Source organism: Astyanax mexicanus, chromosome 3 (assembly GCF_023375975.1).
Source record: "Astyanax mexicanus isolate ESR-SI-001 chromosome 3, AstMex3_surface, whole genome shotgun sequence".
NCBI classification, from domain to species: domain Eukaryota; kingdom Metazoa; phylum Chordata; class Actinopteri; order Characiformes; family Acestrorhamphidae; genus Astyanax; species Astyanax mexicanus.
The window spans coordinates 32896523-32924269 of record NC_064410.1 but is presented as its reverse complement, the minus strand read 5'-3'; the positions used below and the strand labels follow the sequence as shown (position 1 = coordinate 32924269).

At 36.3% G+C, this 27747-nt stretch overlaps 2 protein-coding genes across 2 annotated transcripts; both read right to left on the bottom strand.

Annotated features, from left to right (window-relative positions):
• Nucleotides 1-134: 134 nt before the first annotated feature.
• Nucleotides 135-23196, bottom strand: spag1a (sperm associated antigen 1a). The gene is made up of 8 exons (XM_007230816.4): nucleotides 22729-23196; nucleotides 20794-20893; nucleotides 17476-17628; nucleotides 16438-16592; nucleotides 7073-7214; nucleotides 5197-5323; nucleotides 1921-2044; nucleotides 135-972 (listed from the first exon to the last, which is right to left on the bottom strand). Exons 1-8 carry the CDS (start codon nucleotides 23066-23068, stop codon nucleotides 968-970), a joined length of 1146 nt encoding a protein of 381 aa, XP_007230878.2. The 5' UTR covers nucleotides 23069-23196; the 3' UTR covers nucleotides 135-967.
• Nucleotides 23197-24777: 1581 nt separating this feature from the next.
• polr2k (RNA polymerase II, I and III subunit K) lies at nucleotides 24778-27608 on the bottom strand. The gene is made up of 4 exons (XM_015608077.3): nucleotides 27506-27608; nucleotides 27131-27191; nucleotides 25463-25555; nucleotides 24778-24867 (listed from the first exon to the last, which is right to left on the bottom strand). The coding sequence occupies exons 2-4, from the start codon at nucleotides 27189-27191 to the stop codon at nucleotides 24845-24847; spliced, it is 177 nt and encodes a 58-aa protein (XP_015463563.1). The 5' UTR covers nucleotides 27506-27608; the 3' UTR covers nucleotides 24778-24844.
• Between the last annotated feature and the right edge of the window lie 139 nt (nucleotides 27609-27747).

Genomic DNA, 27747 nt, shown 5'->3' with positions numbered 1-27747 from the left:
GAAAATAAGGATTATCCTCAATATAGTGGAAATAAAAGGTGATTGTAAAAGCGATGAGAATAAACTTTTTTTTTTTTTGGAATTTAGAAATTTATAGTGACATATAACTCACCACCAAAAATTCACAATTGATATCAGTCTTTAAAAAGCTTTTATTATGATATTGCACAATTTACAGCAGAAATGAATTTCTTACATTCTACTCACATCCTAAAAGACAACATTCAGCATTTCAAACACCTTCTAAACCAATCCACAACTGACCCATTTACACATTTACAGAGCTGTTCTGTTGCTGCTGAACCACATTAAACAGCATTTCTCGCACTGGGAACCACCTGCCATGTTTTTACTTTTTAATCTGGAAGCATGAGATGCGTGTCGGTGAAATGAGGAGTAAAATGATCCACTGCGCTGCTGCGGTTGCCAGCACTGCATTAACCCTGATCCTGAGAGAACAAAGTCAGTTTGAGTTACTGGAGGTACTCTGAGTGGCCTGTAGTGGTGGTTCCGGATGAAGGCACGTCTTAAACACACGCTGCTGTGCGTCTTTCAGACCAACATTCCAAACATACGTCCCAAATGCAGCCAGATCCAGCAGGACTCTGTAGTAAAGTTAATTCAAAGCAACAGTTAACAGGTGGCAAAATCAACATGCATCTATACTGTATGAATCGGGGAAGTCTAGCTGGCTGAGTCTGGGGGCCAAACGCTTTCACCAGCTGCTTTAAGAGAACTGGCAGTTTGTTCTTCTCCAGGGGAACCTGGTGCTGCTTTAGCAGATGAAATGTTGCTTGTGGTTTTTCTTCGTTTTATCCCTTTCTGCTTTTGAGCTGGATACTCTGTGGGCTGGAGCTCCTTCTTGACTGCTGCTGTTGGTGGAGGACTGACCGTATCTCGCTCTGATGGAGGATGGCTTCTTCTTCCCACCGTTTTCCATCACATTCAAGATCTCCATCAAACCCCATCAGCCTAAAGGACAGAGAAGAGGCCAATAAGTTTTCCATAGGGCTAAAATGTAACACTGATATTTAGTAGTTAAACAGGCCTGAGTAGTATTTGCTATTAGTTTTCTCTATATGTTTCAACAGAAACATCATCTGTCAATATTCCATGCAGCATTGCTTTTATAGCAGATGAACACACACTCACAGTGAGAGATGCACAATTATGATATTTTGGAAAAAACAAACAAACAAACGTACCCAAAGAAAATAAGTCATATCTTTGTCTACTACAGTCATGTGACCAGACTTAAGCCCTATCTGGACAAGATTAGTTTCTCAGGGGGACGTCTGTGAAAAATATTTCACACTTCTACTCATCCGGACTGCAATTTAAAAAAACAGAAGACCAGTGAGTTTTTTGGGCTTTCTCTGTCACGTGACTTTCAGTTCAGTAGCTCCTCTATTTCCACTCGCTGTTGTGTTTACGTCAATCTCCGTGAAAACACGTACGCGAAGTGTAATTACGGAGTGTGGCAGTGGACAAATAGCTAAAATCAGAGATGTGGGACTTAAATTACCGGATGACCATAGATTTCAGTGGAAAACAGTAGATAATTCAGCCTGTAATTTACTCAGAGGACGTCTGAGAAAAACACATACATGCTCGTTCCCGAAGGGAATAAAATCACAGAGGACATATTTCTAAAAATATGTGCATCATCATCGGACTATCATTAGGGCCATCATTGCTTATGTTATTAAGCTGCATATTAAGCAATAAGAAAGATTCTAATGATATGGAACATCATAATACCGGATCCACCAGGATTTATTAAGTTTCGCATTTTGCCTTTAGCAAACTCTAATCTCTTTAACACCTAAACTTTAACCACCTACAAGCTCAATTCTACGCAGAATGTTTTGTTTCAGCAGTGATGTGTATGTGTGTATGTGTGTATGTGTGTGTTTTTACCCTGAGCAGTCAGTAGACTCTCCCTCAGTAAAACCGTAACCTCCTGCAGCTCCTGTTCAGCCTCCCGCACATTTGGGTCCAGCTGCAAGACCTCCTGCAGGTCAGTGCTGGCAGACAAATAATCCTGCATAAGATCAAAACATACACACAGCATTTTTAATCTTATTTCAGAAAAATATGACTGGGTTGCTGAAGTGGTTATTTTTTTAACAGGCAAATGGAATTGTATTGAATTGAATTGTGAAGTAAAGAAGAGAGCAGGTAAAGACAGCAGAACTGATTGAGGGCCCCTGAAAAATGAACACCCCTATGATAATGCTGGTTCAATTATAAATGGACTCTCACTGTCTACTTTTATAATTTCTTATAACATTAAGTATTAAGTAGCGCACTGTAGCCTGAAAAAACAAAATGTTTCACATGAAGAGAACTGTTAATGGTTAACCCCAACATCACAATGTTCATCTCCTCAGAGCACAGAATATTATTATACTATGTAATTTGCTAGCTAGACTGTAAGACTGGTGCTTAGATTTACAACTTTACACAACTGAGCTATATCTGTTTATTTATCTATTTTCTTATAGATTGAATGTTGACTGTTTAAATGCTGTTCTTTAGTTCAGTTGTAGCAGAGCGCCCTCTGGCATTCTCTTGATGCCTAAAACAAATGTGATTCTGATCTGCAGCTGGAGTGACCAACTTCTCAGAAGACTACAAAACAGTTTAGAGTTTGCTGAGTGGAATTATTTGCCAGTGGACCATGAAATCTAAAACATGTACATGTACATGCCACCAGGGGGAGGCCTCAGGTCAGTACTGGAGCCAATCGAGCTCAAAACCAAACACCTGGACAGACATCTTTATAAGGGATAAGACACATAGGCCGTTTCTCAATCTGCGTTCTTGTGGACTCGTGAAACGTCATCAGTCGCAGCCCAAGTACTGTTCCAATTCAGAAGATCGCAGTTTGCCAAGTACACAACTAATACCCGGATGTGTTCTTGCTCCTCCCACTTTATCAAGGATGCATGGAAGGTGACTTGTGTGAACTTCTTACAGCCCTATAACCCAGAATGCACCTCTCAGCAGTATCAGCGTAATGAAGGATGAGAAGGTACATAACTGTAAGCATCTGTACGTTTTCAAAACAGTACTGCTGTGTGCTAAAACAACGTTTTAAGTTATTTTTAGGTGAGAATGTAGAGGTTTAGACTTCAGATATGTGGTTTATTTGATAAGAAAGCGGCTAGGTGAAAATGTGCTCCTATGTTTTCGGAACAACGCTTTCAAGTACATCAAGTACACAGCTGTTTCAATTACAGAACAACCATCCCGCTTCCTCCCGTCCTCGGGAGTCCGCATTCGCGATCCGAAGTCCGTACTTGCCAAGTACGGGAGTACACCCTTGTGTACTTGTGTATTGAGAAACGGCCAAAGGTATCTTATAAGTAGATGCCGCACACCCTGCCTCCTGGCGTGACTGCGTGGCCGCCATATTGGAGGAGGCAACCCTGCACACAGAGTGCATAATTTACACTGAGGAAGGTGTAAAATAATAATAATAATAATCACAACTCCACCCATTTATACCCGATTTTCACACTAACAGCAGAGATATAGTTATGATACAGGACGCTGTCACACATTACAAATATGAGCTTTCATGCTGAAATACTTTATATTATGCTTTTAAACAAAGACAGACATATATACTAATAAGGCTTATAAATTAATTTAATATTTATATATACATTTATATATACATATAAATATACACATTATATGTATATATATATGTACGTGCACGTGCCAAATTAGAGTTTTTTTTTTTAATTAGATTTGGGTCACTTTCATAAATCAGATACTTATCTGATCCATGGACATGCGATATAAATGTAAACAGTCAAATCGGAATTCATTTTTATTCATTTTTTGCGTTTACACATGCGCAGCTATAGGTGCAAAAAAAAAAACAGAAGCAAATCACCTGGCCTTTTTTCACCTCCTCGACCTGAGCAAAATATGCTTCACATATGAGCTGCTAATGCATCCATTTCCCTTTATAAAGCTACAAGTCGTCTCTCAAATATGCTGTTTTTTTGTTGTTGGTAAAGAAAGCAACATTTATACTCGTATCAATGTGCGCATGTGAAAGGACAGATTTTTTTTACATTACACACAGATACAGATCACTTACATTTGTCAAGATAGCCAAATCTGATCTGAACAAAAAATCGAATTTGAGCAATGTGACTCAATGTAAATATAGCCTAAGACACCTATTGCTGTGTATCTGCTTTTTCCTGTGTTTCTTTTACACACAGACACAGAGGAAGGAGTGTCTCTGTCCCATCCCGTCATAACAGTCAAATATTTTGACAAATAGTACAAATACTTAATTACCTTACTTAAGTAAATGTTTTGGTTATCTATACTTTACTAGATCATAATTTTTGTACTCCTTTTTTTACTACTCCTCACGTTTTCACAGTTATCTGTACTTTTTACAGATAACCCATTTTAAAATAACATCATATTCATTGTGGCTTTAAGAAAAATGTGTTTTGGGAAGGGGGGGTAGTGCACTATTGGCTCCTGTGGCACAGCCTAAGCTTTTGTCCTTAATGGCATTTTTACCCCCTTACATTAGTTTTACTTTATGTAGTTTTGAAAGCAGTACTTTTACACTTTTACTTGAGTAAAAAGTTTGAGTTGATACTTTAACTACAGAAGTATTTTAACCCTTGTATCTATACTTCTACCTGAATATTGAATGTGATTACTTTTCACAACATTGTCCAGTATTGACTCGAGGCCTCCCCCTGGTTGCCAGAGGTGGCCTAGGTCAAGAGCTGTTGTTTCTTCATAATGGTCAAATATTTGACAGATAGCATTGTGCTAGTCTTTATTTTAAAACAAGGCTGAAGATGGCTTCTAATTTGTATACATTTTGTTCCACTTTTATAGTGTAGCAGTTACCTTGTGTACATTGCAGCAGTACAATGTATCTGCTAAAATAATTTAAGGTGGAATGTAAGAAAGTTAAAAAAGAAGGGGATGTGAAGAATGTGAAGTTAGAACAACTTTAGCTTAGCTTATTCAAAGTTTGTCAGTTAAGCTGCATGAAAAGTGAATGCTTTTCTTTTTTTCTTTTTTTTTTTTTTAGACCTCACCACCAAACCCCCCAGTTGATCCTGTGCAATGCCCAAGATATTCTATTGCATCATTTCCGTCTGGGGATATAATCATATTAATATTATAAACCGTAATCACCTTTAGACCCTTGTGTGCAAGAGCCCGTCTGTAAAACGCCTTCTTATTTGTTGGCTCCATCTGCAGTGCAGTGTCACAGTCCTGTTTGGCTTCTGCATATTGGTCCAGTCTGAGGTAACATATTGCCCTGGAGATCAGACAAAAAAATGAATCAGATTTTATTAAACTATGCTATGGCATTTTAAGGTTAGTAGTTAAGGCACTTTCAAAAAAGACTGGTTATTACACAGTTTTCTGTGTTTGTGTGTATGCATAAACATCAAAATACATATATTGATTTGATAAAATTCATGAAGAGCAAATACTGTAGTACCTTTTATTAAATTTTAACAATTTATTTTTTAACAATTTAATTTGTAAGTAGTGACCAAACCCTTCATACACCTTTTTAAAACAACTATGAATGAAATGTATCACTGTAACAATCTGAGCATTATTGCCCGTTGCCATAGGCCTGTATATCCTGAATACTGGCATGAAACAGACCTCTCAGCAGTGTTGACTCTCAGCACATTCAAACGGCTGCTTAGAGCAAAAACTGTGACAGCACCGTTCTGCAGTACCTGCTGTTCTATAGGCTTCATTAAGGCTCTATAATTAGTCTGGAGTGTAGTGAAATCTAAAGCACACAAGCAGCACTACTCTCAGTCTGCACTCTGCTGACGTTAGCATTGCTTTTCTTGTCAAGTTCAGCATTAGTGGTAGAGGCGGGTAATAATCATCAATATTGCATTGTGTTATGATGTATTTTTTTAGGGAACATTACAGCTACCATTTGTGTTTTAAGAACTCTAAAAAAAAAAAAGGAAATTAGACAAATGTGGTGGTTGTACAAAACTTAAAATTTAAAAAACTACACAGGCCTGTTTGACTGTCCGTATAATGTCTTCTGCATGTCCCATATCACATTTAAAATTATAGTTTAAAACTTATCACAACTGTTTATAAACTTCTTATGAAATATCTACAAATTCCAAAGTCTTTATCACAACTCATAGAGTTTAATAATGAATCACAACCCCCAGGTAAAGAGAGAATGGAAAAGGAAGGGGGACAGAAAGAGAGGAATATATTATGGATATACTGAGTATGAGGGAAGGATAGAGAGAGAGAGACAGAGAGAGAGAGAAAGGAATAGAGATATGAATAGACTGAGTGAAAGAGAAGGGTAGAGAGAGAGAGAGAGAGAGAGAGAGAGGAATAGAGGTATGGATAGATTGAGCATGAGGGAAGGATAGAGAGAGAGAGATATGAGAATAGAGAGGTATGGATAGATTGATATATTTAAATATTTAAATTCTTAATCACAACCTTTAAAATTTAGAAGCATTCCATTACAACTCCTACATGTTATAAATATTTAATCACAACCCCTACATTTTATTAATATTTCATTACAACCCCTAAAGTTTAACTATTTCATCACAAACCCTACATTTTTATAAATGTTTTATTACATCCCCTTCAGTTTATAAATGTTTCATTACAACCCCTAGAGTTTATAATCTAGTCATCACAACTCCTACATTTGATAATAACCCCTACAGCTTATAAACCCTTCACCACCACTCCTACAGGTTAGAATATCTTCATCACAACCCTACAATTTGTAAACATTTCATTACAACCCCTACATCTTAAAGAATCCTTATGACAACCCCTATACAGTTTATAATCTCTTCATTACTACCCCAATCCAAAAATTGTCAGTGCACTTTATAATCTGGTGCGCCCAATAGTGCGAAAAATACAGTAGCTTGTACATCAACCCCTTCAGTTTCTAAACATTCTATCTCATCCCCTACATTAAACATGTCTTCAACACAAACCTCACAACTAATAGCTGCTACAATTAAAAAGATCTTCAGAAGAATACCTGTTGGTGTAGATGGAGCACTCACTGGATTTGATCTTGAGGCACTCGCTGTATTTTTCTATGGCGCTCTCAAACTGGCCTTTCTTCACCATGTCGTTGCCCTCCTGCTTCAGCAGAGTGAAGCGAGCCTCCGCTTGTCTAGCTGTAGGAGGAAAATACAGAAACAGCTGTTTAGACCTCCAGGACTTTATATCAGAGACACAGAGATGTGCAGCAAGTCCAGCAGTACCTGATACCAACATGTACCTACAAATACAAACTAAATTATTATTAAATAGTACTAGTAATAATACGCACAGCAGGACACTGATATCCAAGAACATTTAAAATAGCATGTTTGCTTTTTATAACATGTTTCATGTGTTTATTTAGGGATGCAAAAAACATTTTTCATGTACATTTCTCCAGATGGTAATACATTGTAAAGTTTTGAAACTGGGAGTATACCCATCCCATCATTTACAAAGTTACAAAAAAGGTTCTGATATTAATCACCTAAACATTCTGCTCTTCTGAAATTGATAAGTATATATCACCAATTAGATTTTAAATAATTATCTACAGATTCTGATATCATCATGCATCTAGATTTTTTATTTACACTTTTGTGAGTTTTTTGTGCTGTTCACCTAAAATTTGACACCTGTCAGTCATAGTAGTAAAGCACTACACTCTATATCTGTACATCCATTTGAATAACCTTAAGATATATATATATATAAGATATATTTATTACCGGTAAATTAAAGCAGAGGTTTTTTAGGATTAAGGTGTAAATTAAACAACAATATAAGTGCATACATAGTTTTTGCCTGGAGAAATGCTTCTTTATATACCCTTAATCCCAAAAGTGGAGACACAGTGAAAAATGTAAACAATAGCAAATAAAAGCAGAATGCAATGATTTGCAAATCACACAAAATAAAATTTAGAACATATAACAGACATTTTACAACTTTACACCCGTGAAACACATTAAATAAAGATTTTACACAGTTTTTGGAATTAATGTAGTAGAAAAATAATATTTTGTAGGTAGTTCTTTGTAGAACCACAAACATTAATAAATTAATTAAAATATTCCCAAACAAAGAAGAATGAAGGGCAAAGAGCATGCTGGGATTGAAGCAAAATCAGGAGATAGAGTCGATGAGACAATACACTGTGGGGATTCTGCCAGTGATTATGTTGTGATATGTTAACTCTGATAAATAACACAAACTTTGTGGATATTTTAATACCATTGGTTGTAAATCCCATTGGATGAAAATGTGATTCTTTCATGGCTGGAGCCAAATAACTCATTCTGACACCTCTATTTATGTTACTGGAATTACATTTTTTATCATCTAGGCTTTATGCTGGCTGTTTTGATGTTTTATCTGTTTATAATCAGTATTGGTGATAAACTTTTATGTCTGTCGAGTCATAATGGGCCTTTTATACCTTGGTAAAGATGTCCACCTAGTGCTGGGCGATATAACGATATCGATTTGTTTCGCGATAATTTTTCCCTCGATGACGATGATAAGCCTGTGCAATAGAATTCGATAAACATTCATTTGCATTTCCGTCTAAGTGGCGCGGCAAACAACGAAAACACAACGTGTAATCAATCCAGAAGACGCTGGAGCAAATTAATAAATAGTTAAGAAAATTGTAATAGTTATTCTCATGCATGCAACAAAAAACCCTAAAGAATAGTGGAGTATGGCCCGACACACGCAAACAACCATAGTGTTTGGACTTTGGGAATAAACGGCCGCACTGTTCAGCACGTTTTAAATAAATTTTAAGTAAATTTTAAGCACTAAATGTAATTAATTCAATTTATATTAGGACCTCGGGGCAGGTGCTGCAAAAATGTGTATGTGGGGCGCGGATTAAAGGAAGAGGTTTTTTTGCGGAGCGGTAACAGGACAAAAACACCTTAAGAATGATGTCTAAATGACTTTCCTCTAATCTAATATAATTTAACATGGTTTAAGGATATAAAATAATTTCTAAACAAACGAACTTTTTAATATTGAGCTTATGGCCCAAGTGCAAAAACACAAAATCATTTATCATTTAGATTATCTGCCTGAACGCGAGCCCGAACCCGAGCTTGAACGCCAGCCTGACTCAGGCGCTGCATGAACTCGGGCCGGTCGAGAACACCGCTTTCCTCTCAGATTAGGCGGAAGAAAATGGTCTTTTTTTTAATGTAACAAATCACACTGTGATTTTTGTGATATTTCCCCAATTACAGCTCAGCTGCGCGTTTAAAGCTCAACGCATGAATTAATCGGTGCGCTGTGCGCCGCGCGTGCTCGCGGGGGATTTGACGCGTCTGTCAAGCAAGTTAATGGACCGTTTTGGGGGCAGAGATTAAGAAGTACAGCAGGTACATCTCAGATTTGTAGTTTAATGCTCTACTAAATTACTGGCTTTAAAACTGGCTCATGATATGGTCGGTTCTGGCTGGATTTTTTCCTGCCTACAGGCTGCATTTGACGGAAAGCAGCTCCTCAGTCAGACAACAGTGTCAGCATACAAATCGTGTGCGTTTCCTACAGGACAAACCATTTAAAAGTGCAGATAAACTCATTAAAAAATCACACAGTGTCTGTCTGGCTTAAAATACTTTTAATAAGGTACAGCTTTTAAATTAATAAATCAACATTCATTAAAAATCCGTGAGAAGTTCTGTATGCTAAATGACAAGCTAAGCTAATAAGCTAATAACATTTAATAATAACAGAAAAATAGATATGAATTTGGAAAATAACCAACTAAAGTGAGCTCAAAATACAATAATAAATATAATCTAACGAATTTCAAAATATAAATTAGAAATATTGAACTTCAATATTAAATTCAACTTCAACTACAAAAAACGCAAGGACCGATAGAACATAACGAACAGAAAAAAATAAATTTGAAATTGGAAAAAAAGTTCAAAATGCTAAAAGAAATAAAACCTAACGAATTTCAGAATATAAAATCTAAATATTGCACTGCAGCAGTACAAAAGCCTAAGTGCTTAAACAAACAAACCAAAAAACAGCCTATCACAAATCATTTTTTGAGCCCGACCCAGCTGAGGAAAAGGTGGGAAATCTTTTTTTTTCCGGCTGGGTCTTGGAAAACTTTGTGGTGAATTAAAGGGGCCGAGTTGCAATTTTTGTTTTACTTTAATCAGTTTTTAATCCGTCTTTTTAAAAACAAATATTCCAATATTGGCTGCCAATCAGTGCCCAATATTCTGAGCTCAAAAAACGCTATTCGGGCCAGCCCTACTAATCTAATATAATTTAACATGGTTTAAGAATATAAAATAATTTCTAAACAAACGAAATATTTAATATTGAGCTTATAGCCCAAGTTTTTTTTTCAGTCATGGAAAATTGGAAAAAATTGGAAAAAAGCCCGAGTTCATGCAGCGCCTGAGTCAGGCTGACGTTCAAGCTCGGGTTCTGGCTCGCGTTCATGATTAATTTGTTTTTTTTAAAAACTAATATTGGAATATTCGCTACCAATTACTGCCAAATATCCGGAGCTCAAAAAATGCTATTCGGGCCAGCCCTAATAATTATGGAGATACAGAAAAAAATATTGTGATAAAACTTCCATCACTCCCTTATTCTCTCACTAATAAAAACAAACCTTTAAGTGTGACACAAAGTGATTTGATTTATATCGTGATACATATCGATATCGACTGATATGGAAAACTATATCGTGATAAGATTTTTTCCCATATCGCCCAGCTCTATGTCCACCCCTTGTTCTGCTAGTGACACTTTCTCACACAGTCTGACATAATCCCCTCTGACAGACTGCACACACACTCCCCAGTGTAAATATGAGATAAGCACGAGCAGCTGAACTCCACAGCCTCCCGACTGCACAGTCAGTCATGTACGACTTCCCTGCTGAAGCCAAGCGGACACCTGAGCCGCCCTGTTCCATTACGAACCCCAGCCGCTTCAATTACACTTCCACATAAAAGATTCAGCTGACAGACATTGCTGTGCTGACAAACACAGCCAGCCGTGCGGGGGGGTGCACATGTGTGTGTGTGTGTGTTTGTAAACTGGTTTGAAGGCCTCGGTCTGTTTCAACTGTTCGTGCAAAGTAAAGATGAGACCAATTCATACAGGAAAAGGTCATGCATCAGGTGAGTCATACTGAACACCTGCCAGATGCTCGGCTTATTACAATGAAAACTGACGAAAGAATCCTATAAATGAATGGATATAATTTACCACTCAATACTAAATGTATTTTTAAAATAAGTGCTAGTATACCATTTTACACCAATAAGAGTCTGTCGGCAAGACTCCTAACTGTAAAGACTTGAATACAGGGATTAAACATCTTTTCACCCATCCATCTATCTATCCAATTGCTCCTCATTCTATTACATTCTCCTCCTCATTTAAACTACAATTTACTATAATTCTTGCTTACATATACTGGACTACTATTAATGTTCTGTGCAGCTTTTTAGTAGAGCTTGGAGGAAAGTGCAGCGACTCGGTTCTGATACATCAGCTCACACATGCCTTGTGCTGATTGACATTACCCTTTTTGGAGTGATGTGGGGAGAGAGCGCCATCTACCCACCCAGAAAAGAGCAAGGCCAATTGTGCTCTCTCGGGGCTCCAGCAGCTGATGGCAAGCTGCATGCCCATGATTACCTGTTTAGCAGAAAAATAGTTTTCATGCTGCTGTCTAAATCTGGCAACACGGGGTGTGGAAATGGGACTGGGGTAAGGAAGTGGACAGATTTGGAGGGATGTATCCAACATAGATTTCCATGACATTTCACACAGCTCAAATAAAAAAATAAAAAAAAAATACTGGATGAAGCTCTGCTGACAAGAGCTGCCAGTGCTTGAACGCATTTTTCCTTAATATCTGGTGATACATCCTGATCATGTTACAAGTCACTACAAAAAATAAAATCCTTAATGGTTCTTTAAGTGTCATTTGAAATATTTTATAGAAATGTACATTTTAAAAAAGCGGTCTTGAAATAAACAAACGCTTATTGTTAATACAATTGCCCCCAATACATGTACAAAAAGGCAATTTTTTCATAGTTGATTTTCTTAATAAAGATGGCAAAGAGTTAAAGGCACACTAGTTTTTATAAAGGCAGCCTGTTTAACCGTAATGAATGAGGAGACTTCTAATAGGATTCATTATGACTGCTTTACTAACCTTAAATGTTATATGAAAGGCTGAAGGAAATGAAAAAATAAATAAATATAGCTCATATAGGTTAATGTCAGTTAAGAATATCCAAATTCAAAGTACTGTATTTTTCGCACTAAAAGGTGCACTTAAAATCCTTTAAATTTTCCCAAAAATCGTCAATCTTATAATCCGGTTGGCATTATGTATGAATTAATTTTATCAGTCAGGTTGTAAGGAGCAGTAAAGCCACTCCGCTGAAATACAGCATTATAAAGGAGTTTAAGTTTAGTTCTCCAGCACTGGGGCTGGAGCAGTATTAGCCTTACACGCTAACCGCGCTAAGCACTAGCTCTTTGGCCATTTAGAGGTGAGTATATCTAACTGTAGCCTGCTGCTTACCCCGGATATCACTGCTGGAGCAGTATTAGTATTACCGCTAGCTAAGCTCATTGTAAAGAAACGGAAGCCCTTTAGTTTTCAGGAGAGGAATCTGTGTAGATTTACATCCAGCACTCCTTTGACTTTTGTGAAATGTTTTTTTTACAGTTTTGATTACTTATCTTAGTATTACAGTTTTGATTACTTATCTTAGCTAAGCTAAATTAAGTTTAAAAATAGATAGTTTATTGATATTCCGGTGCACCTTATAATGCGAAAAATACAGTAATAGTTTGGCATAAATCGTATTTCAATTTTCCACCTTTCATCCAAAATGATGCAGATTAGCCAATTCATGTTTGGTGACTCAAGTTAAAGATAATGAGGCTAATGTAGCTTACAAGTAACAAATCCAACAACTTCCATCCTACTAATTAACACTGTACATAGATCATCACACACTCATCCTGAAACTGGGTAGAGTTGTTTAGTAGTCTCTAATAAAATTAATTATATGGTTTCTGACACTGCATGACACACTGTTATCTAAAACGTGCACTAAAGCACGGATTAGAGGGAAGCACCTCAGAGAATGTTCTGTTCCTCTGCTCTGTGTTATCACGCTTATGTAATCTTAACCAGGCATACAATCGGAAAGACCAGAGATAACGCACCTTTAACCTGTAATCCTCCTTACAGCTGGGAGAGGGAGCAAAAGGCTCAATAGTGGACGTCTGTATGAAAGGATACTGTATGTTTTTTTTTATCCAGCCTTAAGACTATGAATGTATGATCTCTGTATTTTTAAGGAGTCATCTCCTACAAAGTCTCAGTCTCAGTCAGACTTAGCTTAAAGTTTCTAAGTTCCTCCTTCAAGCAAGGCTTGTTGCTACGACTGCAGTCTTATGGACTTTGGTCCTACCTAGCATCCTTCAGAGCTGCAAATGAGCAAATGAGAACCACCCCTGCTTTACTATGCGAAAGCTTGAGCTGGGTTATCGTTCACATGGTTGTGGGTACAAAGCCTGTGTCAGCGAGCTCCAACTTCTCAGCCTTTGAGCAAGCTACTTAAGCATTTCAGCTCTGGGGGCTTTGGAGGTGGATAATGTCTGCCCCAGCTTTCTTAAGGTGAGATATGCCAAGAGAAGAAATGAATTGTGCTGTTCAAGTTTAATTAATTTAATTTATTATAAGTGAGAGAAATATTTGAGTGTACACAGATCAAGCATAACATTATGTCCTTGATTGTACAGCTATTATGCATGTATTCAGCTGCACTGAGCATATAGGAACACTTTGTAGTTTGATAATTACAACCTATAGTCTTGTATCTGTTTCTCTGCGTACTTCATTATCCTTTTTTCACTCTGTTTCACCACATCCACTCCTGTCAGCACAACACACACGAAACACCACCACGGTGTCAGTGCAGTCAATGGAGTGCTGAGAATGAAACACCACTCATACCTGCTCTTTGAAAGTCCTGTGGGGTCCTGACCACTGAAGTACAGGGTGAAAGGAGGATATTAGAAAATATTCAGTCTACAGTCTGTAATTATACAAATACAAATTATACTTATATAAGCAACTGTGCTGAAAAAAATGGACAGTGGGTGTAGAAACAAGATGTTGGTAAAATGTAATGCTGGGTCATTGTAATTTAACGTAAATAGTAATATTCCTTTTTTTGTGAAGTCCTGGTAAGAGAACTCTTAAGGGTCTAAATATTACAACTCAAACAGCTATCAGATGATCAAATGCTTTTGTCTCAACTACTCTAAGAGGTGTAAAATAGCCACAACTAAATAATTCATCAGAGAATAAAAAAGAAACTGCATTAAGAGAGAATTCTAAATCTAAATCTGAGCAGCTGGAAAAATAAGAACAGATAGGCAGATACAGCAGACTACAGCTGAGAGCGAGTAAGAATGTGTTCTGCCCAGTTTGATGGCTCTAAATGACTCTGTGTAATAAACATACCATAATTTCCGGACTATAAGCCGCTACATTTTACACATGCTTTGAACAGTGCAGCTTATATAGCGGTGAGGCAACAATTTATTTTTTATTTTTTTTATATGGGCTAACAAGCTTCATGCCACCAAAACACGCCAGTTTAATTAAAACATTGAAAATTTAAGCTTACTGTGGAAACAAAAAACAAAAGTGCTTTTTCACTCAAATAAACTGTTTTTTTTTAGGAGAGAGAAGTGTGTACATTAATTCAGGGCTCGTCAGGACAATTAAGCATTTGCAGCTACTGGACGTCAGAGTGAATCGTGCCTCTTAAAGCTGAGTGAAAGACTTGGATGAAATAATTTCCCAAAACATTATAACCGGCAGCGTGTGTGTAACATCTAGTGCCCGCATGTTTACATGATGCACGTGCACACGAAGGGGAGTTACATTCTGCCGGGGAGTCGAAATTCAGCACAACAGTGTACGTAGTCTATTTAATTAAATTTCTGTAACACCTTTCTCTGTAAATATGTGATGTTATAACATGGACAACTGTGGCGTATAGTCAGGTGCGGCCTGTATGTGTACAAATTATTTTTTCAAGTAGAACTTTTTTTTTTTAATTCTACATTCATGTGTGCTCGATAGCCCGAAAATTACTGTACATAATATAATCTTAAGGCTCATTTACAATTTTTTAAACGTCGCAACCATCATAGCCTATGTACCCTATGCGTTATTTACATTGGATAAGATGTTAAGCAATACATCCATTACGGCAGTTCAGGGATAAGCATTTTTAAACAACAAGCAAGTTGTTTATACAAAAAAAGACAAAAGAGGCAGCTGTAAACAGAGTTAAACTACCATTTATCTCTTTTCTGTCAGAACCTCTTCTTTGTCATGTCCATATAGAAGTGATATTTTTTTTTGCTTAAACTGTTTGCTGCATTGCCCCCACAATTTATTTTAAAGTGTGTGCACAAATATGGACACAGAATATGGAAAAAAGGCTCCCCTTGTCCGTATTTATTGTAGAGCGTAAATGAGTCTTCAGTAATCTAAAACAGGCAACTATAAAACCATCATTCAAGTCTGTTTCAAATGTAAACACAAACTTAAAAAGCAGAACTGGCACATAGAAAGTGAGTGCTCAACAAATGAGAACAGTCTTAAAGTAAAGAATTAACACCCTACAGAGGAGTATTGAGTACAGTAAAAGAAGTATATATGGAAAAAAACTTAAAGCAACTCTAATGTAAACCTAAAACTGCAGTGTAAGTTGTAATTAAAATGGCTAGAGGCCTTATAGAATATATTAGTGAAATGTTGCTACACTGTTTTAGAGTACAGCCGTTCCTTAATTGTATATTGCATCTGCTGCTCTGAGGGCAGCAGCGCCCTGCTCTAATAAAGCTGATGAACTGCTGAGAGAAGCTGCACTCCACTCTAATGAGCTTCTCTGAATGAACCATGTTAAAACAATCATTCAATAGTCAATACTCAAAGTACAGATACAGAACATACAGGTCCTCAGACACTCCTCTCCCAGCCAGCTAGCTTATGTTGACAGAACAACACTGTAGCATGCAGTGTTTGTTAGTATTCGGGTAAATATTGATATACCTAGAAATATCAGTGCGTATACACATAATTTTCCAAAAGCAGCTCAGTACTGCAGATTAAAATGTAAAAAAAAAGAAAAAACTCAGAGCCAAAAGATGAAAGAGAAAAAGGGATGCAGTAGAATGCCAGATTTGCCACCAGTGGTCCTATTGTCAAATGGACTTAATTTAATTCTGATTTTATCATGTGATTGATTGTGTGCTGCTATGACAGACCTTTCTCCTGCTCTGCTCTGGCCGCTCTGGCCTGAAGAACCTCAGCACTTGGCTCGTCCCTGCGATGCTGCTGCGCAGACAGTGGAACCACAGGAATCTCCGGAAGTTGCTCTCTCCAGTCTGGACCGTCCTGCTCGATCAGCATCTTCGTGATCCTGATGAGGTACAGCACTTTATCCAAGATTCATTTACTCAGAACAGCCTAGCCTAAGCATTTTGCTCCTGCTAATAAGCACTTGGCTTTTATAGGCCCACATTTCCTGTATAATAATTTGTGTTCTGTGAATCAAAACAACCAAAGGAACATCAAAAGCAGCTGTGTGGTTGGTGTGCTGCTCAGTCTTGTGGCTTTTTAAAAGGGTCTAGAATGTTTTCCCCAATTAACACTGGTTCATTTGGTTGATTTGTTCATTTTTCTAAACACTGTCAACTGCCAACTGATGACTTGCTGTACTTTTTGACTTTGCCATAGTTTTGAAAAAAAAAACAAATTCACGTTAACTGTATTTCCCCTTTCTCTCTAACCTAGATGTTGTTAATAAGCCAGGACATGTTTGGTGTCCAGTCTACGGTTTGCTTCGTTAGTTTAACCTATTGGGTATGTACTCGAAGAAGAATTGATAAACTAATGTTGGGAGATAACAGCTGTGTTTGAAACTGTGCCCTGTTCTCTATATAGTAAATATAGCACTACTGTTAGGGTTATGACATTTTTTGTGCATAGTGTACAAACAATGTACACTTTACTGTTAGATGTAAAATACCAATAATTAACTGTGCTCTTTTGTTCGAAGATTCAAACTTATCTAGCCATTAGCTCCACAGAAATGTACAAAGGCTGTATGGCATATGTGCAATGCATGCTTGGTATTGTATTAAATTGTATTAAATATAAAATCAAGAATGTATACATTATAAGCTTATAAACTGTAAAAATGTTAGTAAAATTCTAGTGAACAAGGATTGTGTACTTTGTGTAATATGTTATTCCTGGTTGAACTATAAAGTGCATGTGTGTCCTGTTGGTCATAAGATTACCTGTGGATACTGTCATGAGCTGCTTGTACACTGACATCTATCTGCAGGACAGTTTTGTAATCCACATAGGCCTTTCTGTAGCGTTCCAGCGACTCATAGGCCATGGCTCTGCGCAGGAGGGGCTTCAGGGAAAAGGGGCAGAGCTCCAGGGCTCTGGATTTTAATAGGATGAGGGAGAGAGAGAGAAAGAGAGGGATCAGAACTAATCTGTGAGCACATGACCAATACAGATGGGTCCTGCAGTGACCTCAGCCACATGGATTAGCAAGCAATGTCCATTCATAAACACTGCACACTGCACTGCAAACATTTATGTTTGTATAACATTATTCTTTTTTTAAGTTTAATTTTACGTACTCACATATACAATCTTCTGCATAAATTTCTGCACCCTTGGTCAAATTACACATTTTCTTACTTTTTTTGTTGCTGTTTCTTATTAAAAATCAGTAAATAATCCAGTTTGTAGCTAATCAAATATAAATCAAATTTTTAGCAAATTCTAATGCAAATTCTACCAAACATTTAAACTATATTTCCAAGGTTTATTCATTCTTTGACCGCTGAAATCTTGTGCAAACACTCAGCAACCAAGAATTTATCTAAGCATCTGTCTTAAGATCTAAAACTAAACAGAACCAATGATCATAACACAGCAGAAACCTATTAGATGATTATAAAGGTTATAGCAGTTCAGGGGAACTGTGGAAGTCAAAATTAAATCTGGAGGATCTGGACCAAATACATCTCTTTTAGAGAACTACTCATATGTGTGTGGGACAGGAAATTCAAGTAAATGCTGTGAAACTGAATGAAAGTTTAAGTAGGATTGAGGAGGAGAAGCACTGTGCAGCATCATAATCATTACAGAAGTGTAACAGAGACACTGGAGTCAGACTTTTAAAACTCTGAATGCAACTATCTGAACTAACAGAACTCTATACTTTGCCTTCTGCAAAGAACATAAATCAAACTACATGAACTGAAAGACCTTTCACAGTTACAAATAGGGTTTATAAGCTGTGATTTCTGCAGTATGCAGTGTTACTTAGCACAGGACACATTATTATAACTGTGCATTAGGAACTGAAACTGTTGCATATTATTGTAAATTAGCTACTAGGGGTGTGCCATATCGTATTGTACACAATAATGTCATCAACATTTTTGAATATCGTGAATTATATTATAACCTGAAATCTCGTGCCATATCACCCACCCCTTATTATCACAGCAGGGTACTACTTTTTGCTGTTTTTGTTTTTTTTTTAGCAAAAGAAAAATACACACTGTTCTCATTTCCCATTAAAAAGCTACTAGAATTCAATAAAATTGAATTTCCATGTAGTTCCATGCAGTAGTGTACAGTGTATCGTATCACCAAGACTATCGTTATCGCAAAAATACCATGAAAAATCTGCATATTATTTTAGGGCCATATCGCCCACCCTATTAGAAACAGAGGCTGTGTATAAAAGCTAAATTAATTGGTCTGACAAAACTTTAAACTTGCTTTTTTATCCTTTAGAATTAAACACCTGATACCTTTAAGGCTGGTATATGTAAATGGACTTCTGATTATCTCTCCTGTACCTAATTTAAAACACACACTCAGGACACTCAGGACAGATAAATTTACCAAGCTAAAAGTCTGCAGGTTGAAAAGACAAATGTATATATAAATATATATATATATATATATATATATATATATATATATATATATATATATATATATATATATATATATATATATATATATATATTTATTATTGTCAATCCAGTGCGCATATATATGTATATATGTATATGTATATATATATATATATATATATATATATATATATATATATATATATATATATATATATATATTAGCAGTTTGAGGGGTGTGAACTGTAAAGAATGTATTTTGATGTTTATATACTCTATTTCACACAATTTATATACTCTATACGCTAATTAAATGTTTATTTCTGTAATATATTTATTCCCTGTATTCTGTTATGTAACACCCCTGTTCACTCTGTGTCTCTGGTGTAGAAGCTCTTAATGACAGTAGACAGTCTGGAGGTGAAGCTCTTTTTAGCTCGGATAATTGTGTTGTGTGCTAATCTCTCACTCACAATCACAAGCCTTTCCCTGCAGTTATAGCTACACTTTACACTCCTACTGAACTGACAGGGGTGAGAACAGAAGGGCTGTGTTTCTCAAGCAGCATTTACATCTACTGTATGCAAAATCCAAACTCTGCAAGCTCTAACAGTTTTACTCTACAGTTTTGCATCTTTAGTTTTTAAGTGCAACAGACAGATCTTGATATTCAAATTTGATTTTATTTCAATAACTTCTTTTACTTTTTATGAGTAAAAATGAAATTATTTAATATGATTTGTTTTTATTGTTACATTGGTTGCAGGTCTATAAAAATGTATTTAAAGTCAGGTTTTGGTAATATTTTATGTCTTGCATAAATTCAAATCAAATTATATCTGGTAAAATAACCGGAATTGTTACACTTTTAGATTTTTACATTTTTACGTTTTTTATTTATAGCCAGTGCAACTGATTTCTATTTTATACAAGTCAATACAAGTTCCTCCACATTAAAATTTTATTTTCTTTTTTTATCCCATGTTTTCCCCCATTTACAAAGCCAATTACCCAACCCACTCATTAGGACTCCCCCTATCACTATTAATGCTCAAACACAAGGAGGGTGAAGACTAGCACATGGCTCCCCTGATACATGTGAAGTCAGCCACTGCTTCTTTTCGAGCTGCTGCTGATGCAACATTGCAGAGTAGCATCACAGCTAGCTTGGAGGAAAGCGCAGCGACTCGGCTCTGATACATCAGCTCACTGACGCCTTGTGCTGAGCAACATCACCCTTTGGAGTGATGTGGGGAGAGAGCACCATCTACCCACTCAGAGAGAGCGAGGCCAATTGTGCTCTCTCAGGGCTCCGGTAGCTGATGGCAAGCTGCATGAACAGGATTCGAACTGACAATCTCCTGATCATAGTGGCAGCACTTAGCCCACTGGACCACTCGGGCTCCCCTACATTACAATTTTCTAACTTTGAAATATTAAAATCTAAACATTTCATGTTTGTTTCACAAGAAAAGAAGACGTTTACTATCGACAGCAACAATTTAATTACAACAACATTCAAACCTCTCTAGTAATTAAAACTTTAAGGTGGCATAATGTTATTTCTACTTAAAAACAGAATGTTTTTTTGCTCCTTCTTCTTAAAGCTCTAGTTGCAGTATAGGCTGTGTGTGTGTGTGTGTTTGTGTGTATGTGGTGTCTAACCTGGTGCAATCCTGAATGCAGTCTGTACAATTTCCATCTTTGAGGTAACAAGCTGCTCTATTTGAGTACAAAATACACACATCTTCAGGACTGTCAATACCTGCAAAGAAAACAGAATTAATAATCAGTTGAGACATTACTTAATCATTTAACAATGTTTATTAATTCAGTAAGTACTGTTATTTGTCAGCCTTTTGGTAGAGTGTAACCTTTCAAATGCATTGTGTTTCATTTAGAAAAACATTTCAAAATATTTTTCTTATTCCTAACATAATAATAGAAAAAAATAATTAAAAGAAAGAATACGGATGCATTTGGTTTCATTAATAAAGAAAAAATATTGATGAAATTTAACAAATACAGTTTGTGTGTTTTCTGCACGGGAAGTCTCTATGGGGAAGCTCTGTTATTGTCACTATGGTGAGAGGTGACAGGAAGTGAGGACACACACACACACACACTCATTGTGAGTTGCAACACAATGGGTTAGAAACAAGGACATATTCTGTCCCAAACTGCAACAGCCCCAACCTGGTTCCTAATCACTTTTAAACACACCCTGAAAATTACACACAGTCCTTTAAAGGCCTCAGTGCCTGCGTCACTTCCGTTAAAGACCATTTCCACATACACACACTCCTTTTAGACTCATATTACACTAATATTAGAATCATACGGCACTTCTGTTAAAAAAAAGAGACTATTTAGAACCTTCCAGCTGATTCTATCAGCTCGAACAGTAGAGCTAAAAACACTCGAGCACTCAGATCAACTACAGTTTCTCCTGGATGACTCAGTACATAACCTCTTACATACACTGTGTACACTGCTTACACAATACACAGTTACACACTCCTCAAGCTCAGTATAAATACACTCTAAAGAGAAAAAACACTGCAGGCGAGGGCGTTATTTAAACCATGTCTGTACAAGTGTGTGCAGGAGAGATCACTGTAATGGACATATTTCAAACGTACTGCTCTTATTATAAAAAAAATATATATTTAAAACATTACTGTATGTAAAATAGTACTAAGCTTGTCTATAAAGCGGTATAAGAGTTTTTGAGTAATATAGACTATTGATATATTGGTTACACACCTACTGTGTTAAATTAAAGTTAACATTTTACATGAATAACATTTAGTCTTCAATACAAATCTATATTAATACTGTAGATATAATATTCTGTATACAGTTAAGAAAATATTATGTTTAAAAATATTAAATACAGTCACTGTCACAAAAACACTGTATGTGAGTTTTCTTTTTATTGATTTTTCATTTTCCACTTTTCTGACATAAATGAAATTTGAATTGGTTCAAAGTCATATGATGTTATGTCAAAAAATGATTTGATTGATATTTGGAGTACTACAATACAATACAATACAATGAGTGCTTCACAATTACTTGTAATAAAATAATTTTACATTTTTATTTACATTACCATTTTCTGGACTTATTTTTTTTGTGACAGCTGTTTTTTTGTTAGCATATCAGTTTAAAAAGAATAAATATCAGTGAAAAAAATCCACATAAAGCGTTTTTGTGTGACACTTTAATATTTTGAAACATATTTTTTTCTTACTTGTATACAAAAAAATATATACACTATTTTAATGTATTAAGTCAAATATTTTATGTCAGAAATTGATTTGAGATTGTGACAATTTTTGATAAATGGGTCAATATTTGGAAAACTACAATACAATACAATACAGTTTGCTTCATTGCTTCACAATGACTTGTAATAAAATTATTTTACATTTTTCTTCAGTTACTTTACGTTACAATTTTCTGTGACAGCTGATTTTTCTTAGGATATCAGTTTAAATGTAAGACTCGTTATAAAAGCGGTGTTTAAGCCTCTGTGTACCCGGTTAATGCCCTGTATTTACAGTGTTACAGTGCGGCTGAGCTGATATACTTCACCTGCTGTCTCGCAGCCCTCTATAGCCTGTGTGTATTTCCCCAGCGCGTCTCCAAACTGGCCGTTTTTGAAGAGCAGATTTCCCTCGTTCTTCAGCCGGGCGAGGGGAGGGGGCAGGGCTCCGGCTGGAGCGTCCAGGTTACAGTTTTCTGCCCCCGTCCCGCTGCTCTCTGCAGGACTAATGCCCCGGCTCTCCTCCCCCACCCGCCTCTCCACAGGATGAGTCCCATTAACCTCAGGCTTAGTCCCGGGAGAACTCTGTGACCTGGAGCTCCAGTTGGAGCCGGGGGTCCCGGGTCGGGAGTGTTGGGACCCTCCCTCTTTTTTCTGAGCGTTCCCCATGTCCGGCTGTATCTCCCCTCCAGAGCCGAGTCAGCAGCTCCCACTCTCTCTCTATCTCTCACTCCGCGCCGCTGCGCCGCTCATCCTGCCGCTCCGCCTGCTCCTCTCTGCGGACTGAGAGAGAGAGGGAGAGCCGCTCAGCAGCGCGTGACGCTGAACAGGAGGAGGAGCCGGAGGAGGAACTGCAGTAATGCGGTGTGTTGCAGAGCCGGAAAACACCACTATATCTTTCTCTCTCTCTCTCGCCCTCTTTCTCACACACTGCAAAAAACAGCATTCAGGGAACCCCCATATCACTTAATCTTCTGTTATATTCAACTGTAGAGAACATCAGTATTAAACAAATAAAATATTTAACCAAAAAAATGTTTTTCATGTTTAACAAAACAAATCTAGCTGTATATGGATATTAATAATAATGTTTATTTTTATTAATATTTTTTATTGTAGTGCAGTCAACTATAACAGGTTTTTAAACACCTTCATAAAATAATCGCTTAAAATAAGTTTCCTAAAATTACCATTTTTGCTAGTTTTGCTAGTTCCTAGTTAAAATAAAGACTAAATATCGAAAAAAAAATCTAATAAGACTTAATAATAATAAGACTAAATAACTTTGCAATATAAAAAAAAGTAAACGAGTAAAAGGTTTAAGACCACAGTTGACCATCCAGCATCATGAGATGATTTAAGCAAATAAACGAATAAATAAATAAATACATTTTGCCACTTGGGCAATTATTTTGGTATGGTGACAATAAGTGCATCTCAAAATCTTAGAATATAATTGATATTCATAGAATATCATTGAGACATTCAGTTTTTTTATTATGTCTTACAGCCAGGTCTAGTGTGATGTTTCCAAAATCAGTGTACTCTGAGGTTTTGTAGTAAGTTAAATTAAGCTAGTAAACAAACCTGCTTAAAAAGCTTTGTTACTGTTTCTTGAAGCAACATTTTGTAGCTAGCTACTATTTTATCTTAAAACTAATCAGGTCCAAATAAGCCTTAGGTCTACCCATAAGATTAACTTTTATTCATTTAACTGAGAAATGTCACAGTGTAAGAAAACCACAGACATGGATTTTTAAAAAGCAATTTACAACTCAAAAAAGGTTATTTTGTTTCAATAGTGGAATGTTTTTCATCCATTTACTAAAGCATTCCCATGAAGCATCCCTTCTTGTACAGTACATAATATAGAGAACAGCAGTGTGTGGAACATTTTGATCTCAAAGCAGTCTTGCAATGCTGTATGGGTTTTTCATTATTAGTTTACAGGTAAAGATTGGTGGCAGACTGATGGTGTTGTGTTTAAACCCCAACCACTACAAGCAGTACTGTACTTAGTCTTGGAATATGATAATGACAAAAAAACAACTTTGTTACTCAGATTTGCTAAATATGATTCCTTTCTGTAAGCATCACATTATATGGAATTGTAAACCTCATGTTGTGATGCATACTGTATGAGCATGTTTTTGCCAATACACAGTCCCAAAATATAAACTCAACATTGCTTTATTTTTTAATGCAGTACCAAGAAAAAGAAATCTTCAGTCAAAAAGGAGTAAGGAATAACTTAAAACCACCAACAAAGAACCACACAAAGACTTTTTTTTATAAACAAAGCTGTATTTCTATTTCTAACAATCAAACTATATGCACGTATTTACATGTTCCATTTAAAATGGTGAGGAAAATTTGAGTTTCCAAAAAAAAAAAAAAAAAAAAAAAAAACCTATTCACAGTCTGTTCAGAAGGACAGTTTCCAGCTCATCGTGCATCGAACACAACCACTGAAAGCTGGAGTTAAGGAAATAAGACTTCACACCAGTAGAGGACGTCCCTGCATGCACATAAACATATAAATTATAATAATAATAGTAATAGTAATAATAATAATAATAATCTAAATGGAAGTGCCTTATATATTCCCGGAAAAAAAAAAAAAAAAAAGTGCTCATGGGAACAAAACACTCCTTTTCTTTGATCTAAACTCTAAATGTCCCTGCCCCTCCCCCCTCACCTAAACATAGAAGGCACTTCACAAACAGCACACTGTTGCCCCTAGCAACACTTTCATTTAATACATTCAATTGCAATACTGGATGCAACACGCAACTGTGTGATCCACATAGTGTCCTAAATGACCTATATACTCTGTGTCTAAAACTCTTAGGCAGAGACACAAAATAGTCAAAACCCAGAAAGAGTTTTAGGAGTGCTTTTGCACTATAACGTAACTCCTACAGTCACAGACACAGACAAAGGAGCCTAAAGTAGTGCAGCCTAAGGGATCACTACATCCAGAAACCACCCTGGCCTGACTAATAGCGATGTTATTCATCAGTGCACAAGCACAAGAACTTAGGGATTTCCCAGAAAGGATACATCTCTTTGTCCTCTTCTTGTACATGATTCTGTAGCCACACTCTCGGCATCTGATGGGGTCTCTGGCTTTAATCTCATTCTCTGTGTGACATTCTGTAAAACAAACAAAATATGATTGTATAAGTTTACTCGAAATTGCTCATGCAAGGACATTTTTTGGAGCCAATACAAAGAGTGACATTACCTTGTTGCAGACAATATCAAAGCAGTAATAAATAAATATGTAAAAAAAACTAATTTACCATTTAATATATTAAATCAAAATAGTGTGGGCAGAAGGTGCCTATTTATCTTCGATTAAGGTAAAGGAGTTGAGTGTCATTTAAAAGTATGTCATTTAATAATTGTGTTTTTTTTCCATTACAGCATTAGCAAATAATGCATCAGCAACCAATATAGGCGCAAAAAAGTACTGGAGTAGAGTATGTTTTTCACATATAGACCAACCACTGTCAAATTACTGTTTACTGTATTGTTAAACTGTGATTATGTTTTTTCATAATACAAAAGTATTTGCAGATTTAAGCAGATGTTTATATAAAAATGCACAGCTACACTTAATGCTCTAAAATAAATCAACTCCCAACATCTGGGTTAATAATTTTAGAAAAATGCATTACTTTGACATTTATTCATTTACGTCTCTGTGGAGTAGTTGAAGATTATATGGCTAATAACATTGTTAGAATGCAGAATTTTACTGAGCATTATATTTTAATTCCAGTATCAGTAAATCTTGATGATGGAGAGAAAAGCAGACACTCAAATGTACATATAAATGTAAATTTATTACTATGTGCAGTTTTTGAATATAGCATAGCTTTAGAATCTGTATTGCAGGTACTATGTGTGCCAAACTGTGCGTTGCTTATTTGTGCTTAAAACTCTTGAAGGGCAGAAACACTGTAGGGTTTAAGCCCAGGCAGAGCTTAAATAATCCTTTTGCACCAAAGCGTAACTCCTAAAGTCACTGAGACAGACAAAGGAGCCTAAATGTAGTGCGCAAGTGGTCACTGTATCTGAGGAAGCGACCGCCGCATATAGATGAATGTAACTTGTATTCATATGGCATGCAAAACTGCAATGGAGAGAAAGAAAAAGGTGCGACAGTTCTATTTAATGTTTAGTTGGGAGTAAGGGTGTGCCATATTGAATCGTATGTGATATCACTAACATTTTTGAATATCGTGAACAATATTATAACCTAACATATCAAACCATATCACATCAGGGTAGTACTTTTTTTTGCTGTTTTTAGCAAAAAGAAAAATTCACACTTCTCATTTCCCATTATATATCTACTTGAAAACGATTTTATCTGTCCAGTATCTTTTCTTTAAATTTTGGATATATGAAGATATTTGGCATGCATTATAAGTATCATGATATTCTGGATCAATGACTTTTGTTACAAATCTGGTATTATTTATGCTAGTAAGGGTCCTAAAATTACAACGCAGAAAACCCATGTAGAGCCCGTATGAGAAGTCTAACTAGGGAAATAGGCTGGGAATGTTGGCTGGAAATACGCTAACAAAAGGGACACTACTACGGAATTTATAGTAACATAAAATATAATCATAATCATATTGTCCATCCCTATATCTCATATTCCCCGACAGAAACAAGAGACACGTGTTAGCTAGCTAGTTAACTTAGTTAAGTTACCTCCGCAGATATAGATCATGGGCTGCTGTTTGGGGGGCTGCATATCTTTCTGTGGATCCATCTGCAAAAAGAAAACACAATTAATCAATGATTAATCCATCAAAGTTTAATTTTTTTTAAAACGAGATTATGAGATCCACGCGGGCACAATACCACACAAACCACGGAGACGACTAACCTATAGCTACCTAGCGTTAGCATGCTAGCAGTAACTTCAGCGTGAGACACTAAATAAACAATGCAGTGAGATCAATGAACTATACAAAAATGTTTGTAAGTATCGTACATTAATTATACTGCAGCTCTATTATTTTGTATCAATCATTTTATAAATCTATATATAATTAAAAGAGAGAGAGTTGATTGCTAACTTACCTCTAACGTGCGTTAGCTCTACGCTACTGAACAGACTACGCATGCGCACCTCTCCTCCGCTAACTACCTAAAAAACGGCTGTGTGATTGGTGGTCAGTTTCCAACGCTGTGATTGGTCGATTAAGTCACCTGTTGTTTTAGAAGGACTTTTATTTATTTATTTGTTTTATATATAAAACTAAATGTTTCGAAAAATAAATTAATTAAATTAAACTGAATTGCATAATATTTCTTATATATTA

What these genes read in the sequence shown, in the direction of transcription:
- spag1a (XM_007230816.4), bottom strand. Translation starts at nt 23,068, where the DNA reads ATGGGGAACGCTCAGAAAAAAGAGGGAGGGTCCCAACACTCCCGACCC. An exon ending in AGAGGGCTGCGAGACAGCAG is followed by an intron (nt 20,894 to 22,728) that starts GTGAAGTATATC and finishes TTTTCTTTGCAG; the next exon opens with GTATTGACAGTCCTGAAGAT. An exon ending in TGCTCCATCTACACCAACAG is followed by an intron (nt 5,324 to 7,072) that starts GTATTCTTCTGA and finishes TCTGATCTCCAG; the next exon opens with GGCAATATGTTACCTCAGAC.
- polr2k (XM_015608077.3), bottom strand. Translation starts at nt 27,191, where the DNA reads ATGGATCCACAGAAAGATATGCAGCCCCCCAAACAGCAGCCCATGATC. An exon ending in CATGATCTATATCTGCGGAG is followed by an intron (nt 25,556 to 27,130) that starts GTAACTTAACTA and finishes TTTGTTTTACAG; the next exon opens with AATGTCACACAGAGAATGAG. An exon ending in CAAGAAGAGGACAAAGAGAT is followed by an intron (nt 24,868 to 25,462) that starts GTATCCTTTCTG and finishes TCCAGCTTTCAG; the next exon opens with TGGTTGTGTTCGATGCACGA.